Source organism: Bufo gargarizans, chromosome 11 (genome assembly GCF_014858855.1).
Source record: "Bufo gargarizans isolate SCDJY-AF-19 chromosome 11, ASM1485885v1, whole genome shotgun sequence".
In the NCBI taxonomy this organism is placed as follows: Eukaryota; Metazoa; Chordata; class Amphibia; order Anura; family Bufonidae; genus Bufo; species Bufo gargarizans.
In genome coordinates this window covers 58053197-58076529 of record NC_058090.1, presented here as the reverse complement: position 1 = coordinate 58076529, position 23333 = coordinate 58053197, and the positions used below count along the sequence as shown (strand labels likewise).

Here is a 23333-nt window from a genome sequence, read left to right as displayed (position 1 = left end):
ATTGGAAAGGCCGGGAGCGCTGCAATTTGCTGAATCCCAAAATGTTCCAAATGAGCAGATAAACAGCAGCAATAATTGGGCTTTATTAAATCAAGGAATCGTTCATTACAAGTTCTCCAGCTGTACCAGTGAGGGGAGCAAGGAGGGAGCGCAGAGCCAAAGAAAGGCACTTGTAGTGTTAATGTGTGTGAATGAGGACCCCTCAAGTAATCACACTAGCGTTCAGCGTTCCACTCGGTAAACACTGAAGCTGGACGTGGACAGCAGATTCCACAGCCTGGCAACTGCCCGATTTTATTATATTTTTTTATCATGATGGGCATTCCTAATTGTAGAAAATGTAATTTCCACCATAGTTTTTTTTTAATTGTCATTATTATTGAAATACTACAGATCACAAAAACTTTATAAAATTTGTCACTACAAGTTTGGTGATACTTAAAATATGTACACTTTGTACTAATAAATCATTTTTATTCAATAAAAAGGAGTCGTAAAAATGTGTTTATTGTATTTTTTCTTTTCTATCATTATTTTAATTTTAAAGGGGGGTGTCCCACAATAAATATTCTACAGTTTTCAAACCAGCACCTGAACCTGAATTCTTTTGTAATTGCATGTAATTAAAAGTGTATTATAGCTACTAAGTTATTCAATGAAGTCTATCTGTATAGCGCCACCTGCTGTTTGCTCTTTTTTTCTAATACCTCTGTCCAAACTGAGACAGAACCAGATGCTCATTTCCATCCATCCTTCAACTGCCACCAGCTGCAGCAGAAAGGACATGCCCTCTAAGCTGACAAAATAGCAGAACAATTGGAGCACAATGGGGAGATCTCTGGACCCATGTGAGGTACAGGGCTGGGTCTAGCTGTGTTACAGATTGTCATGTACTACATTATGTCTGATCATTTTTTACACTATCATGGGATAACTCATTTAATTAAAACTCTGTAAATTAAAAGTTGATTTAAAAAAATTTTACATCCCCATTAGGGGACTAAAACTTGTTTTACACTGACATTACATTACAGTCTGTGCATATAAAATGCAAAGCCACCTGTTAGGGAATCCCTAGTATACTAGTCCGTTCTGGGGACCTCAGGCTGATAAGTGTAAAATAGGCAGACCTGTGATCACCGGGAAGGGCGGTGACATGACGAATAGAGTCCCCTTCTCTCTGCAGGGATCACAATGCAGAAATGGTTGAACGCTCAGGAATTCTCTCCTATCTCAGCCATTAGTGCTAGGAGGTGGCTGTCAATCCCAGGGGTCCTCCGGCGGGCCAGCACTATGCCATAACCATCATAACCATTTCTATCAAGCTATGGGAAAGGGCCCCTTACCAAGACGTACATGATAATGCGGGAAAGGGGCATAGATACTTTGTTGCACTGACTTGCTCCCACAATGCAATGCTTTCTAATAACAGGAATTAAGCCTCAGACGTAAATGCGGTGAACGGACAATGTAAATGCAAATCAATACAAGAAAGTAAAGCCTTTAATTTATAAGTTTACTGAATATTTCTTCTCCATTCATATCCACTCTCAGGCTTTTGGGGGCTGCCCCCGGAAACATTTCAGTTAGGGCTTATGCACATGACCGTATTGTGGCCTGCAAACAGCAGGTCTGCAATATATGGGCCCCGGCCGTTTCTGTACCTCATCATGGATGGGGACACCAATCCAGAAGGTCTGGTGCAGAACGGCGGCATCTCTCCGCGCCTCCATGCACTACTTTTTTTGCGGTGCAAACAGATCACGGACCCATTCAAGTTGAATGGGTCCGGATTCGTATGCAGAATCCGCACAGATATTGCCCGTGCATTGGGGACCACAAGTTGCAGTCCTACTGGAAATAGCCGAATGCTATCTCCAGCAGTACCATAGAGATGGAGCGGCAGTGCACCTGCCTGACCTGCCACTCCATACATTTCGGGGGGCTCTTCGGGGTACGGGGTCTCTGTTCTCATGATCTGTGGGGGTCCCAGCTGTCGGCTATAATTTGGTGGCTAGCCCTAAATACCACTATAAGTTTTTCAGTCCACCTCTTCTGTCAATTCTGTCCAGCTGTCCTTAGTTATAAAGTACGTTTTTGAGAAAATTAGGTAACAGATAATAGCGCTGACTTGGTGAACAGTAAACTCAAGATCACTGAAACCTGCACTTGATCTAATAAAAGAATCTAAATCAAAGGTGCAATGGTCACCTAAATACACCCCAGCCCACATGTATCAGCATAAAATAGATGGTGATCGTAAAAAACTGCAAAATTACACTAGAGGACTTGATTTAAAAAGCAATGGGGGTATCCAGAGTTACAGTACATCATGAAAGGGGTATTCAAGGTTTCTTTGTATTTCATGTTCCCTCCTTGCTAAGATTAAAAATGATACTGCAATGATACTTACTAAAAGTTGCCTGCCGGACCAGCGCTGCACTCCCTGGTCAAACGATGACGTGCCATGCACTGTGGATGGATCCTAGCCCGTTACAACCCACAATGTGACCATGGCCTGCCCTCCACCATAGTACTTGTATGAGTGAACATACAATACTATCCTGCCCCTAACCAGGCCGGTTGAGCCTGCGCAGTCAGACAGCCATGTGCGCTGAAGGTGAAATGTCAGTCTCAGGAGGGAGGGACATGAAATGAAAATATCTCTGAATACCCTTTTACTGTTACGCAGATTGGTTACATATTAGTATTAATCAAAATACCAGCTATTAGGCTGTTTAGAAAGGGTCATGTGATCACGTCATATGACTCAAACAATCACGTCACATGACTTAAACAATCGAGTTGGTCACATGCAGAGTTCTTGGAAAGAAGAAGAGCAGGGATCGGAGGTGGCCCAACCCGGTGTGTCCAAACGGAGATATATTAGTTCATTTACTTTATTGTAATATTCTCTTTCTAGGTAACACTTTTTGGGGCCGCTCCAGCCCCTTCGCCAGACCAAAGAGTGATATCATATGCGAAGATGGTGGTGGAGTGATCAGAAAGGAACCTGGTAAGTATGGTCAGCCCTGTGGCTCTGGGTATTGTAAGGTCTTGGATTCCCCCATTTTCTTTTTTAAATAATCCCGTTCTCTAGTATTAGTTTACCACCTGTTTTATACTGATGCTCCTCCCCATATGTGGGATTTATGTGACCACTGCACCGCTGGTTTGTATGTACGGACACAGGACCCCAAAATGCATTTTATGGACTTTTAGTCACCACTTTAACAAAGACAGTAAAGACTGAATGCTGGCTTTCCTGTTCATCTCTTTACACGTCTAGAAGGCAGGCTGGCCTCATCCAGTGACGTGGATCCGTGGACCCTGTGCGGACCCCACCTGGGAAGCCCTTACTATACGCCTGCACCCCCAGCTGTGGATTTTTCACACTCTTTGCGCTCTGCCTTATTTTCCATATAGCTTCCATAGCGCTGACCTAATTGTTTTTCAAGGGGAGTCACAAAGCGGGTTCCAGATTCCTAAAAATGTCTCACTCTCCCGCGTAGCTAGAATAACTTGTCTGTGTTTTTATACTGCAATTACTTATCACAGAGTGACCTTTTTTAGAGGGTTAGAATACATTTGCATTTCGTCAGAACAGGTAATGGACGCACCTCGGCAGCAGCAGGCACCAGCTAATTAGCAGCCTTCCTGAAGACGATATGAGCTACTGCTGAAAGCTTTGCTAATGATCTCGCCCACTTACAGGTTTTCTCCTGTCTTCAGGGAAGTCTCCTAGCACTGGCACCAGCATGAAGAACATCCACACCCAGATCAGCCAAGTGGGCTGCACGCAGCAGAGTCAGCGCCCTCCAGCTAATACTGATAGCACAGGTCCTGTAGGCTCCTCTGGTATCACTGAAGATCACTGGCGCTGAATGTTCCTAAAATACTCCCAATAATTGTCCTCTGTATCCCCAACAGATGAGCACAGCACCCCTAAAATCCTCGCAGCACATCACAATGTGGAAACAGGGCATATGCTGCTGATAAGTGCCTTTCAGACAACCCAAGATATATGGCCACAGCATCAGCCCCTAAAGAAATAGGGTCCTTGCACACCTCTTAATAACAATCAGGAACCAAAATCACATTTACACCTCAAAATGTAGTCAGGGGTTCAATATCTTGCTGTTGTGAAACTACAACTCTAAACATGCACTCTTGCTTGGCCGTTCTCAGAACTTCAAAAGAAGTAAACGGAGCATGCTGGGAGTTGTAGTTTGACAACAGCTAGTATGCTGGTGATAGGTGAACCCTGATGTAGAGTGATGGCCTCCTCTTGTCCAGGAAGTGGATCTGCTGCAGACTCACAGGACTTCAATACTCACCAATGATTAACACAGTAACATAGTCCGGCTAGAAAAGACACAACTCCATCCAGTCCAGCCTGTTATCCGGCAAAGCTGGCCCAGAGGAAGGAGAAAAAACCTTAGGAAGTCAAAGTCCATTTTTCTAATTTTAGGGGAAAAAATTCCTCCTTGACTCTAATCAGAAAAACTTGTTGGATCAACGAACCTTCTCCAGAAATCTAGGAACTATAACATTATAATAGGCCCGGGGCGAACTGGGAACTTAAAGTGGCCCTGGAAAAAACCTAAAAGGCAACACATGTAGGTGGAAAAACAGAAGTAGATGGGGTTAGCCATACCGTAGTGCAGAACAAAATACCGCCCCAGCAGTACCAAACACCACAGTGCAGCACAATATACTGCCTCAGCAGTACCAAACACTACAGTGCAGCACAATATACTGCCTCAGCAGCACCAAATACCACAGTGCAGCACAATATACTGCCCCAGCAGTACCAATACCCACAGTGCAGCACAATATACTGCCTCAGCAGACCAACTACCACAGTGCAGCACAATATACTGCCCTCAGCAGACCAAATACCACAGTGCAGCACAATATACTGCCCCAGCAGAACCACATACCACAGTGCAGCACAATATACTGCCCTCAGCAGAACACCTACCACAGTGCAGCACAATATACTGCCCCAGCAGAACCACATCCACAGTGCTAGCACAATATACTGCCCCAGCAGAACCACATACACAGTGCGCACAATATACTGCCCCAGGGCAGACCAAATACCACAGTGCAGCACAAATACTGCCCCAGCAGAACCACATACCACAGTGACAGCACAATATACGGCCTCAGCAGAACCACATACCACAGTGCAGCACAATATACTGCCGCCAGCAGCACCACATACCACAGTGCAGCACAATATACTGCCTCAGCAGGAACCACATACCACAGTGCAGCACAATATACTGCCTCCAGCAGCACCACATACCACAGTGCAGCACAATATACTGCCTCAGCAGAACCACATACCACAGTGCAGCACAATATACTGCCTCAGCAGAACCACATACCACAGTGCAGCACAATATACTGCCCCAGCAGAACCACATACCACAGTGCAGCACAATATACTGCCTCAGCAGAACCACATACCACAGTGCAGCACAATATACTGCCTCAGCAGACCAAATACCACAGTGCAGCACAATATACTGCCTCAGCAGAACCACATACCACAGTGCAGCACAATATACTGCCTCAGCAGAACCACATACCACAGTGCAGCACAATATACTGCCTCAGCAGCACCACATACCACAGTGCAGCACAATATACTGCCCCAGCAGAACCACATACCACAGTGCAGCACAATATACTGCCTCAGCAGAACCACATACCACAGTGCAGCACAATATACTGCCCCAGCAGAACCACATACACAGTGCAGCACAATATACTGCCTCAGCAGCACCACATACCACAGTGCAGCACAATATACTGCCCCAGCAGAACCACATACCACAGTGCAGCACAATATACTGCCCTCAGCAGAACCACATACCACAGTGCAGCACAATATACTGCCTCAGCAGAACCACATACCACAGTGCAGCACAATATACTGCCCTCAGCAGAACCACATACCACAGTGCAGCACAATATACTGCCCCAGCAGAACCCAATACCACAGTGCAGCACAATATACTGCCTCCAGCAGAACCACATACCACAGTGCAGCACAATATACTGCCTCAGCAGGAACCAAATACCACAGTGCAGCACAATATACTGCCTCAGCAGAACCACATACCACAGTGCAGCACAATATACTGCCTCCAGCAGAACCACATACCACAGTGCAGCACAATATACTGCCTCAGCAGCACCACATACCACAGTGCAGCACAATATACTGCCTCAGCAGACCAATACCACAGTGCAGCACAATATACTGCCTCAGCAGCACCAATACCACAGTGCAGCACAATATACTGCCTCAGCAGCACCACATACCACAGTGCAGCACAATATACTGCCCCAGCAGACCAATACCACAGTGCAGCACAATATACTGCCCCAGCAGAACCAATACCACAGTGCAGCACAATATACTGCCCCAGCAGAACCACATACCACAGTGCAGCACAATATACTGCCCCAGCAGAACCACCTACCACAGTGCAGCACAATATACTGCCCCAGCAGCACCAATACCACAGTGCAGCACAATATACTGCCTCAGCAGAACCAATACCACAGTGCAGCACAATATACTGCCTCAGCAGAACCACATACCACAGTGCAGCACAATATACTGCCTCAGCAGAACCAAATACCACAGTGCAGCACAATATACTGCCTCAGCAGGACCAAATACCACAGTGCAGCACAATATACTGCCCCAGCAGACCACATACCACAGTGCAGCACAATATACTGCCCCAGCAGCACCACATACCACAGTGCAGCACAATATACTGCCCCAGCAGAACCACATACCACAGTGCAGCACAATATACTGCACCAGCAGACCCACATACCACAGTGCAGCACAATATACTGCCCCAGCAGAACCACATACCACAGTGCAGCACAATATACTGCCCAGCAGAACCAACATACCACAGTGCAGCACAATATACTGCCCCAGCAGAACCACCTACCACAGTGCAGCACAATATACTGCCCCAGCAGAACCACATACCACAGTGCAGCACAATATACTGCCCCAGCAGAACCACATACCACAGTGCAGCACAATATACTGCCCCAGCAGAACCACATACCACAGTGCAGCACAATATACTGCCTCAGCAGGACCAAATACCACAGTGCAGCACAATATACTGCCTCAGCAGCACCACATACCACAGTGCAGCACAATATACTGCCTCAGCAGAACCACATACCACAGTGCAGCACAATATACTGCCTCAGCAGCACCAATACCACAGTGCAGCACAATATACTGCCTCAGCAGGACCAATACCACAGTGCAGCACAATATACTGCCTCAGCAGAACCAATACCACAGTGCAGCACAATATACTGCCTCAGCAGAACCAAATACCACAGTGCAGCACAATATACTGCCTCAGCAGAACCACATACCACAGTGCAGCACAATATACTGCCTCAGCAGAACCAAATACCACAGTGCAGCACAATATACTGCCCCAGCAGAACCAAATACCACAGTGCAGCACAATATACTGCCTCAGCAGCACCAAATACCACAGTGCAGCACAATATACTGCCCTCAGCAGAACCAAATACCACAGTGCAGCACAATATACTGCCTCAGCAGAACCACATACCACAGTGCAGCACAATATACTGCCTCAGCAGAACCACATACCACAGTGCAGCACAATATACTGCCTCAGCAGCACCACATACCACAGTGCAGCACAATATACTGCCTCAGCAGGACCAATACCACAGTGCAGCACAATATACTGCCTCAGCAGCACCATATACCACAGTGCAGCACAATATACTGCCCCAGCAGAACCACATACCACAGTGCAGCACAATATACTGCCTCAGCAGCACCACATACCACAGTGCAGCACAATATACTGCCCCAGCAGAACCACATACCACAGTGCAGCACAATATACTGCCCCAGCAGAACCACATACCACAGTGCAGCACAATATACTGCCCCAGCAGAACCACCTACCACAGTGCAGCACAATATACTGCCCCAGCAGAACCACCTACCACAGTGCAGCACAATATACTGCCCCAGCAGAACCACATACCACAGTGCAGCACAATATACTGCTCCAGCAGAACCACATACCACAGTGCAGCACAATATACTGCTCCAGGAGAATCAAATACCACAGTGCAGCACAATATACTGCTCCAGGAGAACCACATACCACAGTGCAGCACAATATACTGCTCCAGGAGAACCAAATACCACAGTGCAGCACAAAATACTGCCCCAGCAGAACCAAATACCACAGTGCAGGACAATATACTGCCCCAGCAGGACCAAATACCACAGTGCAGCACAATATACTGCCCCAGCAGGACCAAATACTACAGTGCAGCACAATATACTGCCTCAGCAGGACCAAATACCACAGTGCAGCACAATATACTGCCCCAGCAGGACCAATACCACAGTGCAGCACAATATACTGCCCCAGCAGGACCAATACCACAGTGCAGCACAATATACTGCCCCAGCAGTACCAAACACCGCAGTGCAGCACAATATACTGCCCCAGCAGAACCACCTACCACAGTGCAGCACAATGTACTGCCCCAGCAGAACCACATACCACAGTGCAGCACAATATACTGCCTCAGCAGGACCACATACCACAGTGCAGCACAATATACTGCCTCAGCAGGACCAAATACCACAGTGCAGAACAATATACCGCCTCAGCAGGACCAATACCACAGTGCAGCACAATATACTGCCCCAGCAGGACCAAATACTACAGTGCAGCACAATATACTGCCCCAGCAGGACCAAATACCGCAGGGCAGCACAAAATACTGCCCCAGCAGCACCAAATACCACAGTGCAGCACAATATACTGCCCCAGCAGAACCAAGTACCACAGTGCAGCACAATATACTGCCTCAGCAGGACCAAATACTACAGTGCAGCACAATATACTGCCCCAGCAGGACCAAATACCGCAGGGCAGCACAAAATACTGCCACCCACGCCACAGTATGAAACTGTATCATCATTCTGAGGATGGCATTACTGTTCAATTCAGGAGGTTACCTGCGGCTACTGGCCTGGTGCATAAGTGCCTCATGCTACAATAATTTAAGATGAGAGCATCAGATCTTTATGTACCTGGCTGGTGGCCTGGCTTGAGTGCCTCCCCCGGTCATTGGCCCACCAGGAAATCTCCCTGTAGGGTCTATGGCCATTCTGCCTCTGTACACTCCAGAAATACATCCAGGCCCCTCTTGAATTCCTTTAGTGTACTCACCATCACCACCTCCTCAGGCAGAGAGCTCCATAGTCTCACTGCTCTTACCGTAAAGAACCCTCTTCTATGTTTATGTACAAACCTTCTTTCCTCCAGACGCAGAGGATGTCCCCTCGTCAGTCACAGTATGGGTATAAATAAATTAGTGACTGAAGCTAAATATGGCTGAGGGAGCAGGGAAAGCACTTGGCTCGTGAACACAGTGGACTCATGTCCGGTGCTGTTTGGTATAATAGCCCAGTGGACGTGTCATGACGACATAGTGTCCATTAAAGTGGATCCGACTTCTAAACACGCTGCCCCACTTGAGTCCTAGACACTTTTTGGGATTAGCAGGGTCGTAAACACCCTGCCACAATATACCTGTGAGCCAAAACCACGAGTGGAACTTACACAAAAGAAAGTGTAATGGAAAAATCTGTTTTTGAACCCACTCCTTTGGTTTTGATGTATAAGGCTGACCTTATAGCATACCTCCACTTTGTTCTCCATCATGATATAGACTCATAGAAAATGCCAGATGACAGCTGCTCCATTCTTCTAAAGGGGTTATCCCATAAAAAGTATTTATCATGTATCCACAGCAGCGGTAATGCGCATGGTGCTCCAGACTGATGGAGCACTGTCCACATCAGCCCCATAGAAGTAAATGGAGCATTGGACTGATGCGCTCTACTGCTCCATTCAGATAGGGGACTCGGAGAACCCCTGTTCTCAGGATCACTGGACCCCCAGAGAGCCGACATTTATGACCTAACCTGTGGATAGGCGGTACTTTTCATGGGATAATGTCTTTCAGTCTGCAACAGATTAACTGCATAAAGACTCCTATCATCCATAGGCCAGTTTCAGACTCTTCACAGCGTTATAAGGATTTATAATGTTGTGTGTCCAGGTGTCCCTGCCCGACATCATTTCTAATGAACTGTACTGGCATAATGCAGTCAGTATGAATCAATACTGTGGGGACACGGACACAGAGTAATAAATCATTATAGTACCATGAGGTCCTGTTACAAGAGCCGAGTCCAGGACGGGAAATCGCACTCCCATATGGAGCTTGTTTCTCGCAGTGAACTCGCTCATCTAAAACTGGGCATAAGGAGCTTGTAAAACAAGTAAAGAGTGTGTCCCGTTATTGCTGGTAAGGACCGACAGGTACAGAGAACTTACCTGCTGTGAGGGTCTGTGAGTCCATACTGTCGGCGCGATAGAAAACTCTGCAGCACACTGGTATGAGGGGGGAATTTTTTGGAAGTTCATTAAAGGCTTTGTGGAGGACAGTCTTCACAAGTTGGCTAACATTACACCAGTCCAAGGAATCCGTCCGAGGTGCGGGTCGTGACAGGGATAGTATGAGGGAGGCACATGTCTCACAGCTGGATATGGAGCCGTTCAGTGTGACCTGAAATCCGGAACTTCTCTCAGTCACGGATATATTTCTTCTGCCATCGGGATCACTCACAGAAGCCATGACATGCCACTCTACAACAGCCCCACGTGGTAGCCTGGGAACTACAGCCACCGTGAGGGCAGGCTGGGCATCCTAAAGGCAAGACAAAAACATAACTAACAGCTAGACATCCAGCAGAAATAACAGCGGTAGGCAGTAAAACGATTCATTACATTTAGGAAAGATATTATACATCCATACTGACATATTACTAATGCAACTTTCTGAACTTTAACCACCTCATTTTCAGCAGAAGATTCCCATGCTTTCTGAGCGAAGCGTATATAGGAGCTCTGTGTCACGTAGCAATGGGCAACCATAACATGACTTCGGGAAGTGCCAGCGCAGATCGCATCCAAGACTCTGTCAACATGGCGCAGGGAGAGACTGCTCTCTGCCGTAATTCCTCCAGGGATCAGCTGCATGGTGCAAGGTATTAGCGCAATCTGTCCTGCACAAAATACTGCGCCGCCAACCTGAAATATAAGCAGAAAGAATTAGATAGGAGCGATGCACAGATCTTATAGTTTACAGAATATAATACAGCAACAGGAACAGAAGTTAACACCACTATACATGCATCCCCTGCACGCACTGATGGCAGAGGCTGTCTCCAGAGACAACCATTAGCAGAAGACTAAATTGTACCAGAGACTTCTGCGACAATGACACAAGATGACAACTTTCCAACAATTCAGACAAGTTTCTTTCCAGAGAATGCTGGTGCCCTCCTTGTAAGGGGGCATTCACATACCCGTATCCGTTTTGCAAATTGTGGATCCGCAAAATACAGAGGCAGTCCCTGTGTATCCCGCACTGTTCGCGGGCCCCACTGAAAACATGTCCTTTCCAAACAACCTCTGGGATAACATTAATTGTCTTTTAGGTGCGGAACTTCATGAATAGGCTTTCGTGACCTGGTATCTGTATCATCATGTGCAAGCGTGTAGTGCATGGACTCTTGTACACATGTTCTTCTACAGTGTGGCATGTTTTTATGACAGATCACACCCTGACCCATACAAGTCAATGGGACCATGCATGTATTTTTCATGTATACGTGTGCCCAATTGGAGATTCTCACCGCGGGTCCTATTCTTGTATATTTTTTAAGCTTTTTTGGGGGGGGGGGGCTTGTTTTTTGCAGACAGAAAATTGGACCCGGTCGTGTGCATGAGGCCTAAAATCCACTGCCATTGCCTGGTGGAGCAGTGGGAATGCATGCTCTGAAATGATAATTAAGGCCTTACTAGTTGGCAATCTTATGGATATGGCTTTGGACTTTGTGGACTTTAGGCCGAGCCCCTGTGTCCCTGAACAGGGAACTCTTACTGCTACAGCACAGTACCCAACATTTTATGGAAAATCCAATCTTGATTCAGCATTACTATTCTCCTGTGTGTAAAACAATGTGCAAATATAATAGAAGAACCTGACTGACCTTCAGAAAACCTAACGCCAACCCCAGAAAACCAGCGTAACTCAAAGCACCAAATCCAAGCTTATTTCCCAATATCAGTGTCCCACTACAAATGCTCGTTTTATTAGAATTTCGCAGCTAAAACACAAATCAAACGCATATAGAGCCGGCACATCAGACTTGTGTCATGCAGCGTGAAGAAAAGACAATTAATGCTCTTGGTTTTGAAAGGAGATGTTCAGCAAACGTATACGATCTTCAGGCGCCCACACGTTATTTGGCCACTGTCCTATTGCTACATGTTTTCATGCCTACAGGATGCAGCTCTACACTAATTACCCCCCATTATACCTAGACAAAGTGGAGACAGGAGTAACTGATCTTGTATTAATGCCTCACCGACATCACTAGTGTCTAATGAATTCCTTGAATCCATTTCTCTAGATTAATATGTTTACTACAAGAGGAGAGACACTAGACATTTGTGATATCTTGGGACATAGAAACCGACCTCTTATCTTACACCCATGAATGCTGATCCCCAATGAGAAGCGACCACTTTTACCCTGCTGATCTCCAGAGCTGAAATGCTCTACTTAGAGTCACAATCTCATTTTATTTAATATAGAATGGTGTAACTAGCACATTTCTGAATCACTTCACTTACTGATTTTCTTCAGGTAGATGCAGATTTTTTATGTCATGGCCATTAGGGGTCTTACTTCCACCTAATTTGCAGTCCACTGTCTGTAGTCAGGGAAGGTCTGTCCCTATTAACAGAGACTCGGAAGATGGCTCACAGGAAATGGGGGCTAGTCAGAGCTAGCTAAGATCCTGACCCTGATAAAAGATCTGCATCTACACCGTTTTTGAAGATCACAGGAGCCTCTTGGCTTTCTGTAAGTGTGATTTCCCCCTCCTTATCTGTTCTGTGAGCTCCGAAGCTGAAAACAAACATAGTGAGAAGTATGGAAAAGGACGCTAACGCAGTACAGAGCTGGCAGACTTCACAGAAGGGAGACACCCCTGCTTGTGAGTGAAATGCATCTAGCTGTGCCGCTGAAGAGGTGAATAATTAGACTGAAAAATACACTAGAGAAGCCCAAAAAAGACCTATTCCTTCAGAGTTATGACTGTACAAAGAAGCAGAGCCATTAGACAAACTTTTTGGAAAACCCATGTTACAGTAATTAGTACTCTCTATAACCAGCGATGGAGCAGCTTAGTAAGTATCTTTATATAAACTGCACATTGGTTATTATTGCACAGTTTTATCCTCTACCATTCTACCTCTATCAGACACCAGATAAACATAGCAACCGCAGCTATCTTCTGGCATCTGGGTCTCCTGGCCAGCGCTGTCTGAATGTATATTTGTTGCTGATGGTGACAGAGACTTGTTCTGTCTGACCCAGGAGAAAGAGACCAATCCTACTAAAGAGAGACAAGAAACAATGGCAATCTTTGTTAGCACAGCCTGATGCAGGGAGATAATACTCATGGAAAGCCACCCTCAAAATGATGATTTTATCCAGCCGTATTCATTGCGTATATATTTCTTAGGACAGTGGTATAGTATATACTGTATAGCGTAGTGGACTATATGTTTTATATCACTGAGCCTCAGATTGTTGCTGGCTCCCCACCATTAGAGATATAACCTGGGTACGAGTTCTTCAGCCCTGCTTTATATGCTCCTCCATGTATTCCCATAAAGCACTGAACATTATATACAAACTACAACATTAGCACAAAACGTCTTAAATATTAATAAGGCTTAAAGGCTTTCTTATATATCAAGAAAACAAGTCACAACCCTATTTGCATAAGTTTTCAATGAATGTAGTTCCTTCCAGCACAGCAGGGATTACCCATGGCACGTACCACAAAGTCATCCCCTGTCAGGACAGAAATCCTCTAATTTCTTCCTCTTTTTGACCCCACGTAGATCAGCTGTCTGTAACTAATGCTTCTTCACATCAATACCCAATAACCTGAATCCACCTGATAAATGCAGCACAGCGCCTGAAGAGCTTGCTCTTATCCAGAGGTCAGGGGGCACCCAATATTCAATAGGGCAACCAGTATTTTCCCTTTATTTGACGGCATCTCCCCCTGCAAGGGAGAGTGTGCGCCTCTCTCTGCATACTGAGTGCCACCGAGACCGCTCTCCCTGCAGGGCACAGGTCATCTGCTGCTCTGGACCGGGACGATGATGATGATGATACCTACAACAGATCGACCCTGTGCCATGGACTTGGTGAGTAGTATGCTCACCAGTAAAAGTGGGAAGATTAGAAGCCGCCATACTGGAACACTTAATACCGATATCCTAGCTGAAAATGACTCGTGTAAACATCTATGATAAGGCGGGGGCAGCATGTAAGTGGCTCCCCCTGGAGATCTAACCTCTAGCCTTGGCTCAGACCCAAATCAATGAAAGCTGTAACCTGCCGCATCAGATCCCTAACGGGATTAGGGACCTTCTCGTCTCACAGTGTGTGATAATCCTGCCAGTAATTAGACTAATAGAAGCAGTCCCTGCAGGGAGCTTCCGATGCCACAGCACACGCCGAGGTAAAGCACATACATGCCGGAGCGAAGGCCAAGTCACGTCTAATAGAAACACTGCCCAAATGCAGGAATGACTGCACGTCAGGGTATGATGCGGGGTCTGAGGGTATGCCTCATATAGCCTTACTCCGAGACACTGGAAACCTAGAGACAGGCAAATTCTGTACATACAGTCAAGAACATTGACCATGTGTGCCTATGGGAAAAACCAATACATGATTCATTTATTGATGGAATTATCTATCTCATATCATATCTATCTATAGTATCTACAGTATATATATATATATATATTTAGAATCCATCTAATATATTATCTTATATCTATCTACAGTATATGTATCTATAATCCATCTAATATCTATTTATCTATAGTATCTACAGTATATATATATAGAATCCATCTAATATCTTATATTATATCTATCTATAGTATCTACAGTATATATATATATATATATATATATATATATATATATATATTTATAATCCCTCTATCTAATATCTATCTTATATCATACTGTATATATATATATATATACACAGTATCTATCTACAGTATATGTATCTATAATCCATCTATCTATCTAATCTGTCGCTGTATCTATCTGTCCATCCATCTACAGCATTGAGCTGGGTGAATACGTTCCACTGACCCTTGCAGTGCTGCCTCATCTTAGCCATCGTCAGGGTATGTAATCTACATATATGTAAATCTATTCATATAGTCACAAAAACATATGGACGTTATATAAGATTCTGTCAGCTCTCTCAGAAGCATGGTACCCGTCCCATATAGAAAATAAAATCTGTGCACATTTTTGGACACTGGCAGCTGCTCATGTGGAAGTAACACTCGCTGTGTGTGCGCTGTTGGGTGTTGCTCCGTCTTGCTCTGTTTGCCTGTCTGAATGCTGAATGCCCCCGTACTGGATGTGCCGTGCAGGGCAGGCAGCGCTGTCACCTTCGCTTTGTCCACGGCGCACTGATTACCCTCTTTTTTTTTCCTGCCGAGCTTCGCTTTGCGAATGCTATCAAGGTCAGGAGCAGTCGCTTAGAAAAATAAAATCAGACCCCCCCACCCCAACCTTTCCTTGCAATCTGAGATGTGCCTCCTTCCCCTGCAGTGTTTGCTGGGTGCCATCCTTGGGAGAAAGGACCAAATAACAGGAACATAGAGGGGTGCCTTTTACCAGATCTCATCGAAAGGTGTTTACCATTCCAGCCAGATATGAGTCAGGAGGCAAGTGATTAGCAATGTGGTAATAAATTAATAACCCGACAAAATGATTGCCCTGCCCCCGCACTTCTCATAGCTGTCATGGAGTACAAGTATGTGCAATAGGTACATATTCATCTTCAGGCCATAATCCACAGACTGGCCCCACCAGGCTATTCTAGAAGGATTCGTATACTTACCTTGTCTACTAATAATAGAGCAACCTACCTCCTTGGGTGTCCAACTGGGCGTGCAAATAGCAAATACCCAACCCTGATTATATATGTATATATATTGTATGCACCTTAACGACTGGGAAAGAATGAATCAAGCACGTCAGTCATAATGGGTTAAAATATTCAAGTTGAAACGACGCCAAAGAACACACAAGACTGATTGCTGAACTACACGCGCTGTAACCGACTCCTGTCACCCACGTGAACAACGGAATCACATATTAACCAAAGATGTCCCCAAAACAGAACAAAGGGTTAACGAGAAATAATGAAATTCCATGTGACATTTTATGAGGTTGGCATTGCCTTTCACAAGATTTTCGGGGTTAAAATAAGGGCGGTTTAAATATTGCTCCAGGTGTTTCGATTATTACAAGCATCTTCATGTTTCCTTCAAAAGAGGTGGGGGTTTTAGAAGGGGACATTATTTCTGCCAAGGTGCCTCCTGTGACCTGCCCGCCGGGGTCTCCTTCCAGGACACTGGAAATCCTGACAAACCCCATCACCCCGCATTAAGCGCCTCACTCTAATACCCCTAATTCCAAAGAGTTGCAAGAGCGTCAGCTAAAGGGCACAGCATCTGACTGACTGATGCTGAAGGGACAGTCTCTACCCAAGGCTGTCACATCCCACAGACCTTCTTCCAATCTATCTAGCCTTTTTTGCAATGCACATGACATGCAAGTAGAGTAATGGAACACTAGGCGGCGCTGTGACACTGCAATATCCTCCCCACGCGTGTGAACCTGCCTGTGTAAAGCACTTGGCGTTCTAGTATCTCGCTCGGCTTCCTGACCTGTGCACGCCAGGGACCCGCACCTTCTTCGGCTGCAGTCATAGTTCTCCCAGTAACTAATATTTCTATTCATTGATATGTAGGCATGCATTGCTCTACTACATTCACTGCAGCAATAACAATGCTGACGCGTTTTGGTCAGCTGAGTGGCAAGACCTCGTAACCAGTGACCTGGAAAAAGCCAAAACCTCTCACATGCAGCGGCTAACCTCGGCATTTCAATACTAATAATGATCACGGAGGATTTAAATAATCTGAAAAGATGCATTCCGAGTCACAGTTTCACCCAGCGCCACGTGATTAGCAAGAAATCCCCAAGGGGACAGAAATGTGTCACAGTACATTGCACTACCTCTGCTGCCAGCCTGACCGCTCCGTCTCCCTTCCTCCTCCATGTCAGTTGCTGTCAGTACGTGAATATTATTAATACCACTTCACGGACAAGATTAATCAAGGTGTTAAGTGACACTAAGCTTCTAATGATGCCAGGCATGTCTCACCCGCACTAGCTTGGCTGTAGGGACCAATGTTAGCAGGGGCCCAATGGGAAATGCTCTGTACATGCATGGCTATCTTCTCCGGGGGCCAGTCTTCACTGCAAATAACAGGCTGCTGCCAAAAGAGAGCATCCATCTTCAAGAGGGTATCCTGGGGTAGACAGCACTGCACGCAAACCCTGGAAAGCCATGGAAAAAAATAATCACTGCGTTATGGGAAGAACTGACAAAAAGATCATATCAACAGTCATCAGCGATTGTATGAAACGTCTGCAGCTAATCGCATGCGCAGGAAGCTGAGATTTGGGGAGCTGTTTGTAGAGTCCACTCTGGCTGTGGTATAAAGGGAACACTGCGGTCACCTGCTATGTAACTAAATACATTCAACCACCCTTGGATTTTTCTAGGTTTTCTTGTGCACACTGAGCCATATTGGATTTAATGATGTGCTTTTAACTATTTAAAGGGGTTGTCCCAGGAAAAATAATCTACATTTTTCAAACAAACACCTGGATCTGAATAAAAAATGTAGTATCGCCACCGAGTTATTCAATGAAATCTATCTGTATAGCGCCACCTGCTGTTTGCTCTTTTTCTAATTTCTCTGTACTGCTGGCTTAGATGGAAGCACAGGCTGAGCTCTATCCTTCCACGGCCTACAGCGGCAGTAGAAAGGACACGCCCTCTGAGCTGCCAGCTTGAACTAAATCCAGCAGAACAATTGGAGCAATGAACGTGGCGATCTCTGGATCCACGTGTGGTACAGGGCTGGTTCTGGCTTTGTAAGAAAGAAATAGTCATTGTTGACATTATTGATGTCTCTGCCTATGTAAACGAACATTCAGCAGGCGATTGTCGGGAAGCGTTCCTTCCCAGCAGGTGCTTGCTTGTTAGTGAAGGAGACCGCTGCCCACAGTACGAGGAAGAGTGATCGCTAATGTCATCGCTCGTCCCCATACTGAATCATTGCCGGCAGCAGAGCTTAGATGGCACAATCTGCTGCCGGCAAATGACGATTTAGGTGTCTGCACAAACGACCTTATTACCCGACAAACAAGCATTTCGCTTGTTCATGGGGTAATTGCGAGCACCTTTACACTGCCAGATAATCGCTAATGAGCGTTCCTATGAATTCTCGGCCAGTGTAAACGGGCCTTTAGGATTCATGCACACAGTGGCGTCCACAAATACAGACACCTTCCGTGTGCATTCTGCATTCTTCTCACTCCCATCAATAGAAAGGGCTATCCACAAAAAATACTGATATATTTATGGCCGCACAGAAATGAATGGGTCAGTGTGCTAGCTTCAAAAAATGCACACGGATGATAAAGACGTTCACGTGCATGAAACCTTCCAGTGGAATGACAGGCAGATAAATGCTATTTTTAGTATAATAAAAATGTTAGACTATTTTCCAGTAATCTTTCTGTGGCAATTCCTTATGACTTTCAAGATCTCTGCTTCCTGTCAATCAATATAAACACTGTTTGCTCCCAGTATACAAATCTGTCATGGACACACAGCCGCAGGACTGGTTATGGGTACCGTAGAGTTGTCACTGCCGTGTTTTGTATCGAATCGCGCACATCTGCGTCATCACATGATCAAGACAGATTTCTATCCCTCTGGGGTGGCAGCTATTTATCTAGAAGCCGTACATCCATGGCGGTTCCCAGTGAGGCTGCATACATGGCAGATACAGCTAAAAGCAGATGTGTTGGTGGCTGAAGTTTTATATGGCTGATAAAACTTTTACAAAAAGTCACCTAGCGGGAGGAGATGAAGGAAACAGAGCCGCATATTCAGTGTTGATGGAAGCAAAGTCATCCATGTTTCGGACATACAGGTGAACCAACACGGCGTCACTCATCTCCAGACTAAGCTCTTGCACTTGCGCTGAAAGAAAGAGCAATGGCACATTCAGTCCACATCTACTACTGTTACTACTGAGCATCGGTACAGGGAGGAGGAGACGCCAGAGATTCTCAATGGGTCTCTCCTCTCTGGCTGTGCAGCGGTCCAATCACGGCAGAAAGTGTTACAACAGCTCACCTTCTCTCTGGCTGTGCCGCGGTCCAATCACGGCAGAAAGCGTTACAACAGCTCACCTTCTCCCTGGCTGTGCCGCGGTCCAATCACGGCAGAGAGCGTTACAACAGCTCACCTTCTCCCTGGCTGTGCCACGGTCCAATCACGGCAGAAAGCATTATAACAGCTCACCTTCTCCCTGGCTGTGACACGGTCCAATCACGGCAGAGAGCGTTACAACAGCTCACCTTCTCCCTGGCTGTGCCGCGGTCCAATCACGGCAGAGAGCGTTACAACAGCTCACCTTCTCCCTGGCTGTGACGCGGTCCAATCACGGCAGAGAGCGTTACAACAGCTCACCTTCTCCCTGGCTGTGACGCTCTCCGCTGTGATTGGACTGCGGCACAGGCATGGAGAAGGAGACGCCCATTCAGTAACCCTGGCGTCTCCTCCTCCCTGTACCGATGCTCAGGATTTACATACTGAGCGGGAAAACTACAGGGGGGCACAGCGAGGCGTACGAGTACGGGGCGGTATTTTTAAAAAAAAACAACCAGAGTGTCAGCATCAGAGGGGGGGTATCCCGCAAGGAAAGGTTTTTAATTAGAAAATTCCTGTGAAAGGTCCTCTTTAACTTTACTTCAGCCCTCTAGTTGGCGTAGATGTAAGACATTTTCCACGCCAAAAACCGGCATGGAAAATGATAAATGAGCCCGCCATCTTCCCCACCCACATCACACCCCACTTTCTTGCCACTATGGAAAAGTGGAGTGAGTGGGGAAAAGTGACAACTTTTACTGCACAAATGGTGTGCAACAACATCTGTAATCTATTTAAGCCACAAAAGTGTCCTCCATTCTCTCTCAATAAGTTGATTTTAAAATATTCATATCTGACTATCTATATCCACATCTGATTATTATGGGTCCTGCCAAGTATAAGGGTTCTTTCACTCTGGATGCAATGCGTTTTGTAAACGGACTGAATCCTGACCCATTCATTTGCGGAGGTCTGTGCACATGAGCGTCATTTATCAGTGATCATCTTTGCGTTCAGGAGAGATCGCAGCATGTTCTATATTGTGCGGATTTCGGGCAGCCCTGGCTCCACAGAAGTAAATGGGTCTGCGTGAAAAGCTTAAGACCTCCGGATGCAATGTGTTTTTCAGTGATGGTTGCTAGAAGATGTCGAGTGATGTTTTTCACACAGCGAAAAGCGCATCAAAGACTGACTGCACCTGCACGAAAAACATGCAAGGATTATTATAAATATATTCCCAAATACCTTTCATTATTTATAATGACTCGTTTTGTCAGGGGAGCAATCATTAGGAGAAATAAAATGGCCGCCATCCTATTAGTGCATGGAAAACCTGTCCTAATCACTCAGGAGGACAAGTTACTTCACAACACTGAGGAAAAGAGCTCCCTCATCCTCCTCTCCTTCTTGTCAGGGGTTATTATCCTGAATACAGATGATAAGATCTTCAGCTGAATCTCTGTAGGAGTGGAGTTCATGAGGAGACATGAATTAGAGAGAGGAGGGTGAAGATGTGGCACTTGTATGCAGTCTCTATTACCACAGTCTGTCCTGTCCCGTCCTCTCTGTACTTCATGTCTCCTCATGAACTCCACTCCTACAGAGATTCAGCTGAAGATCTTATCATCTGTATTCAGGATAATAACCCCTGACAAGCAGAGCAGAGAGGAGGATGAGGCAGCTCTTTATCTCAGTGTTGTGAAGAAACTGTGATTAGGACAGGTTTTGTGTGACGGCAGCCACTTTATTTCCCCTGATTGCTCGAGCCATTATAACTAATGAAATGCATTGGGAATGTATTTATAATAAAGTAATATTTAAGCATTTTCATTTTCTTAATTACCAGAGAACCCCTTTAACAGATTTGCAGAAAACACTGAAGGAAAACATTTTTCCTGACAGAACACGTGGCCTAACACATCAGAAAAACAAAAACAACTAAACTAAAGGAGTAATTAAAGGGGCTCTATATTAATAAGTGAAACAAGCAGTTCTTAATTTAGAAGAATTCTAACAATTACAATGAGTGTTACATGGTGAACAGATCGTGTGACTCATCATCTGGCTGACACAATGAAAACCCCACAGTCGCCACCGTGTTAACATATGTCTGTCAGGAGCTACTAATGCTTCACCTCAACAGACGCTACGGTACATATTAATGGAGCAATTAATCCCTGAAAAGTGCAGTATGTTCTTATTGTCTATAAGACTCTTACAACAGGCACACACCCTGATTATCAATTGTAACAATTACTTTTCGTACAGATTGTTTTCCTAGTCCTCAGCTGTTTTACATTCAGCCTGTCACAGGTATATACAGTCCTGATCAAAAGTTTAAGACCACTTGAAAAATTGCAAAAAATCGTATTTAGCATGGCTGGATCTTAACAAGGTTCCAAGTAGAGCTTCAACATGCAACAAGAAGAAATGGGAGTGAGACAAAACATTTTTTGAGCATTCAATTTAATGAAAACAACAAATAAACTGAAACAAACTATTTTTCAGCTGTTCAAAAGTTTAGGACCACACCTCCCAAAAATAAAAACACTAAACCCCCCCAAAACAGAAATCCAACTTCCAAACATAAACTCAGTAATGAGTAGCTCCACTGTTATTGTTTATCACTTCAAAAATTTGTTTCGGCATGCTTGATGCAAGCGTTTCCATGAGGTGAGTGGGAACATTTCTCCAAGTGGTGAAGACGGCCGCACGAAGGCCATCTACTGTCTGGAACTGTTGTCCATTTTTGTAAACTTCCCTTGCCATCCATCCCCAAAGGTTCTCAATTGGATTTAGATCAGGGGAACACACAGGATGGGCCAAAAGAGTGATGTTATTCTCCTGGAAGAAGTCCCTTGTCCTGCGGGCATTGTGTACTGTAGCATTGTCCTGTTGAAAAAACCAGTTGTTACCACACAGACGAGGGGCCTCAGTCATGAGGAATGCTCTCTGCAACATCTGGACATAGCCAGCGGCCGTTTGACGCCCCTGCACTTCCTGAAGCTCCATTGTTCCACTGAAGGAAAAAACACCCCAGACTATTATGGCGCCCCCTCCGCTGTGGCGCGTAGAAAACATTTCAGGTGGGATCTGCTTGTCATGCCAGTAACGTTGGAAACCATCAGGACCATCAAGGTAAAAAAGTTTCTCAGCAGAGAATAAAACTTTCTTCCACCTTTAAATGTCCCATGTTTGGTGCTCTCTTGCAAAGTCCAAATTAGCAGTTCTGTGGCGTTCAAGGAGACGAGGTCTTTGAAGACGTTTTTTGTTTTTGAAGCCCTTCAGTCTCAGATGCCGTCTGATGGTTATGGGGCTGCAGTCAGCACCAGTAAGGGCCTTAATTTGGGTCGAGGATCATCCAGTGTCTTGACGGACAACCAATTGGATCCTCCGGCTCAGTGCGGATTAAAAATTTTTGAGTCTTCCACTTGACTTTTTTGTTCCATAACCCTCAGGATCATTTAAGAAATTCCAAATGACTGTCTTACTGCGTCCCACCTCAGCAGCGATGGCGCGCTGTGAGAGACCCTTCTTATGCAGTTCAACAACCCGACCACGTTCAAAAATTGAGAGTTTTTTTGCCTTTGTTTTGTCTCACTCTCATTTCTTCTTGTTGCATGTTGAAGCTCTACTTGGAACCTTGTTAAGATCCAACAATGTCAAATATGATTTTTTGCAATTTTTCAAGTGGTCTTAAACTTTTGATCAGGACTGTATGTAAACATTTTTTTTTCCATTTAAAAAGCTTCCATGGACTTTATACCTA

At 45.4% G+C, this 23333-nt stretch overlaps 1 protein-coding gene across 5 annotated transcripts in view; it reads right to left on the bottom strand.

Moving 5' to 3' along the window:
- DPH6 (diphthamine biosynthesis 6) overlaps positions 1–23333 on the bottom strand; it is a 63893-nt gene that overhangs the window by 2379 nt on the left and 38181 nt on the right. For 2 of the 5 annotated variants that reach the window (XR_006387093.1, XR_006387094.1), the window contains exons 11-14: positions 19264–19393; positions 17498–17673; positions 10992–11228; positions 10473–10845 (exon numbers count right to left, since the gene is read on the bottom strand). Coding sequence is in view for 1 of the 5 variants with exons in the window: in XM_044272632.1 (XP_044128567.1) it covers positions 10473–10845; positions 10989–11228; positions 12079–12083; positions 17504–17673; positions 19264–19393 (918 nt within the window). In the remaining 4 variants the exon portion in view is untranslated. Of the gene's footprint in view, positions 1–10472; positions 10846–10988; positions 11229–12078; positions 12084–17497; positions 17674–19263; positions 20763–23333 lie in introns of those variants that run through there. The other 3 variants (XM_044272632.1, XR_006387095.1, XR_006387096.1) reach the window with 3 other exon arrangements.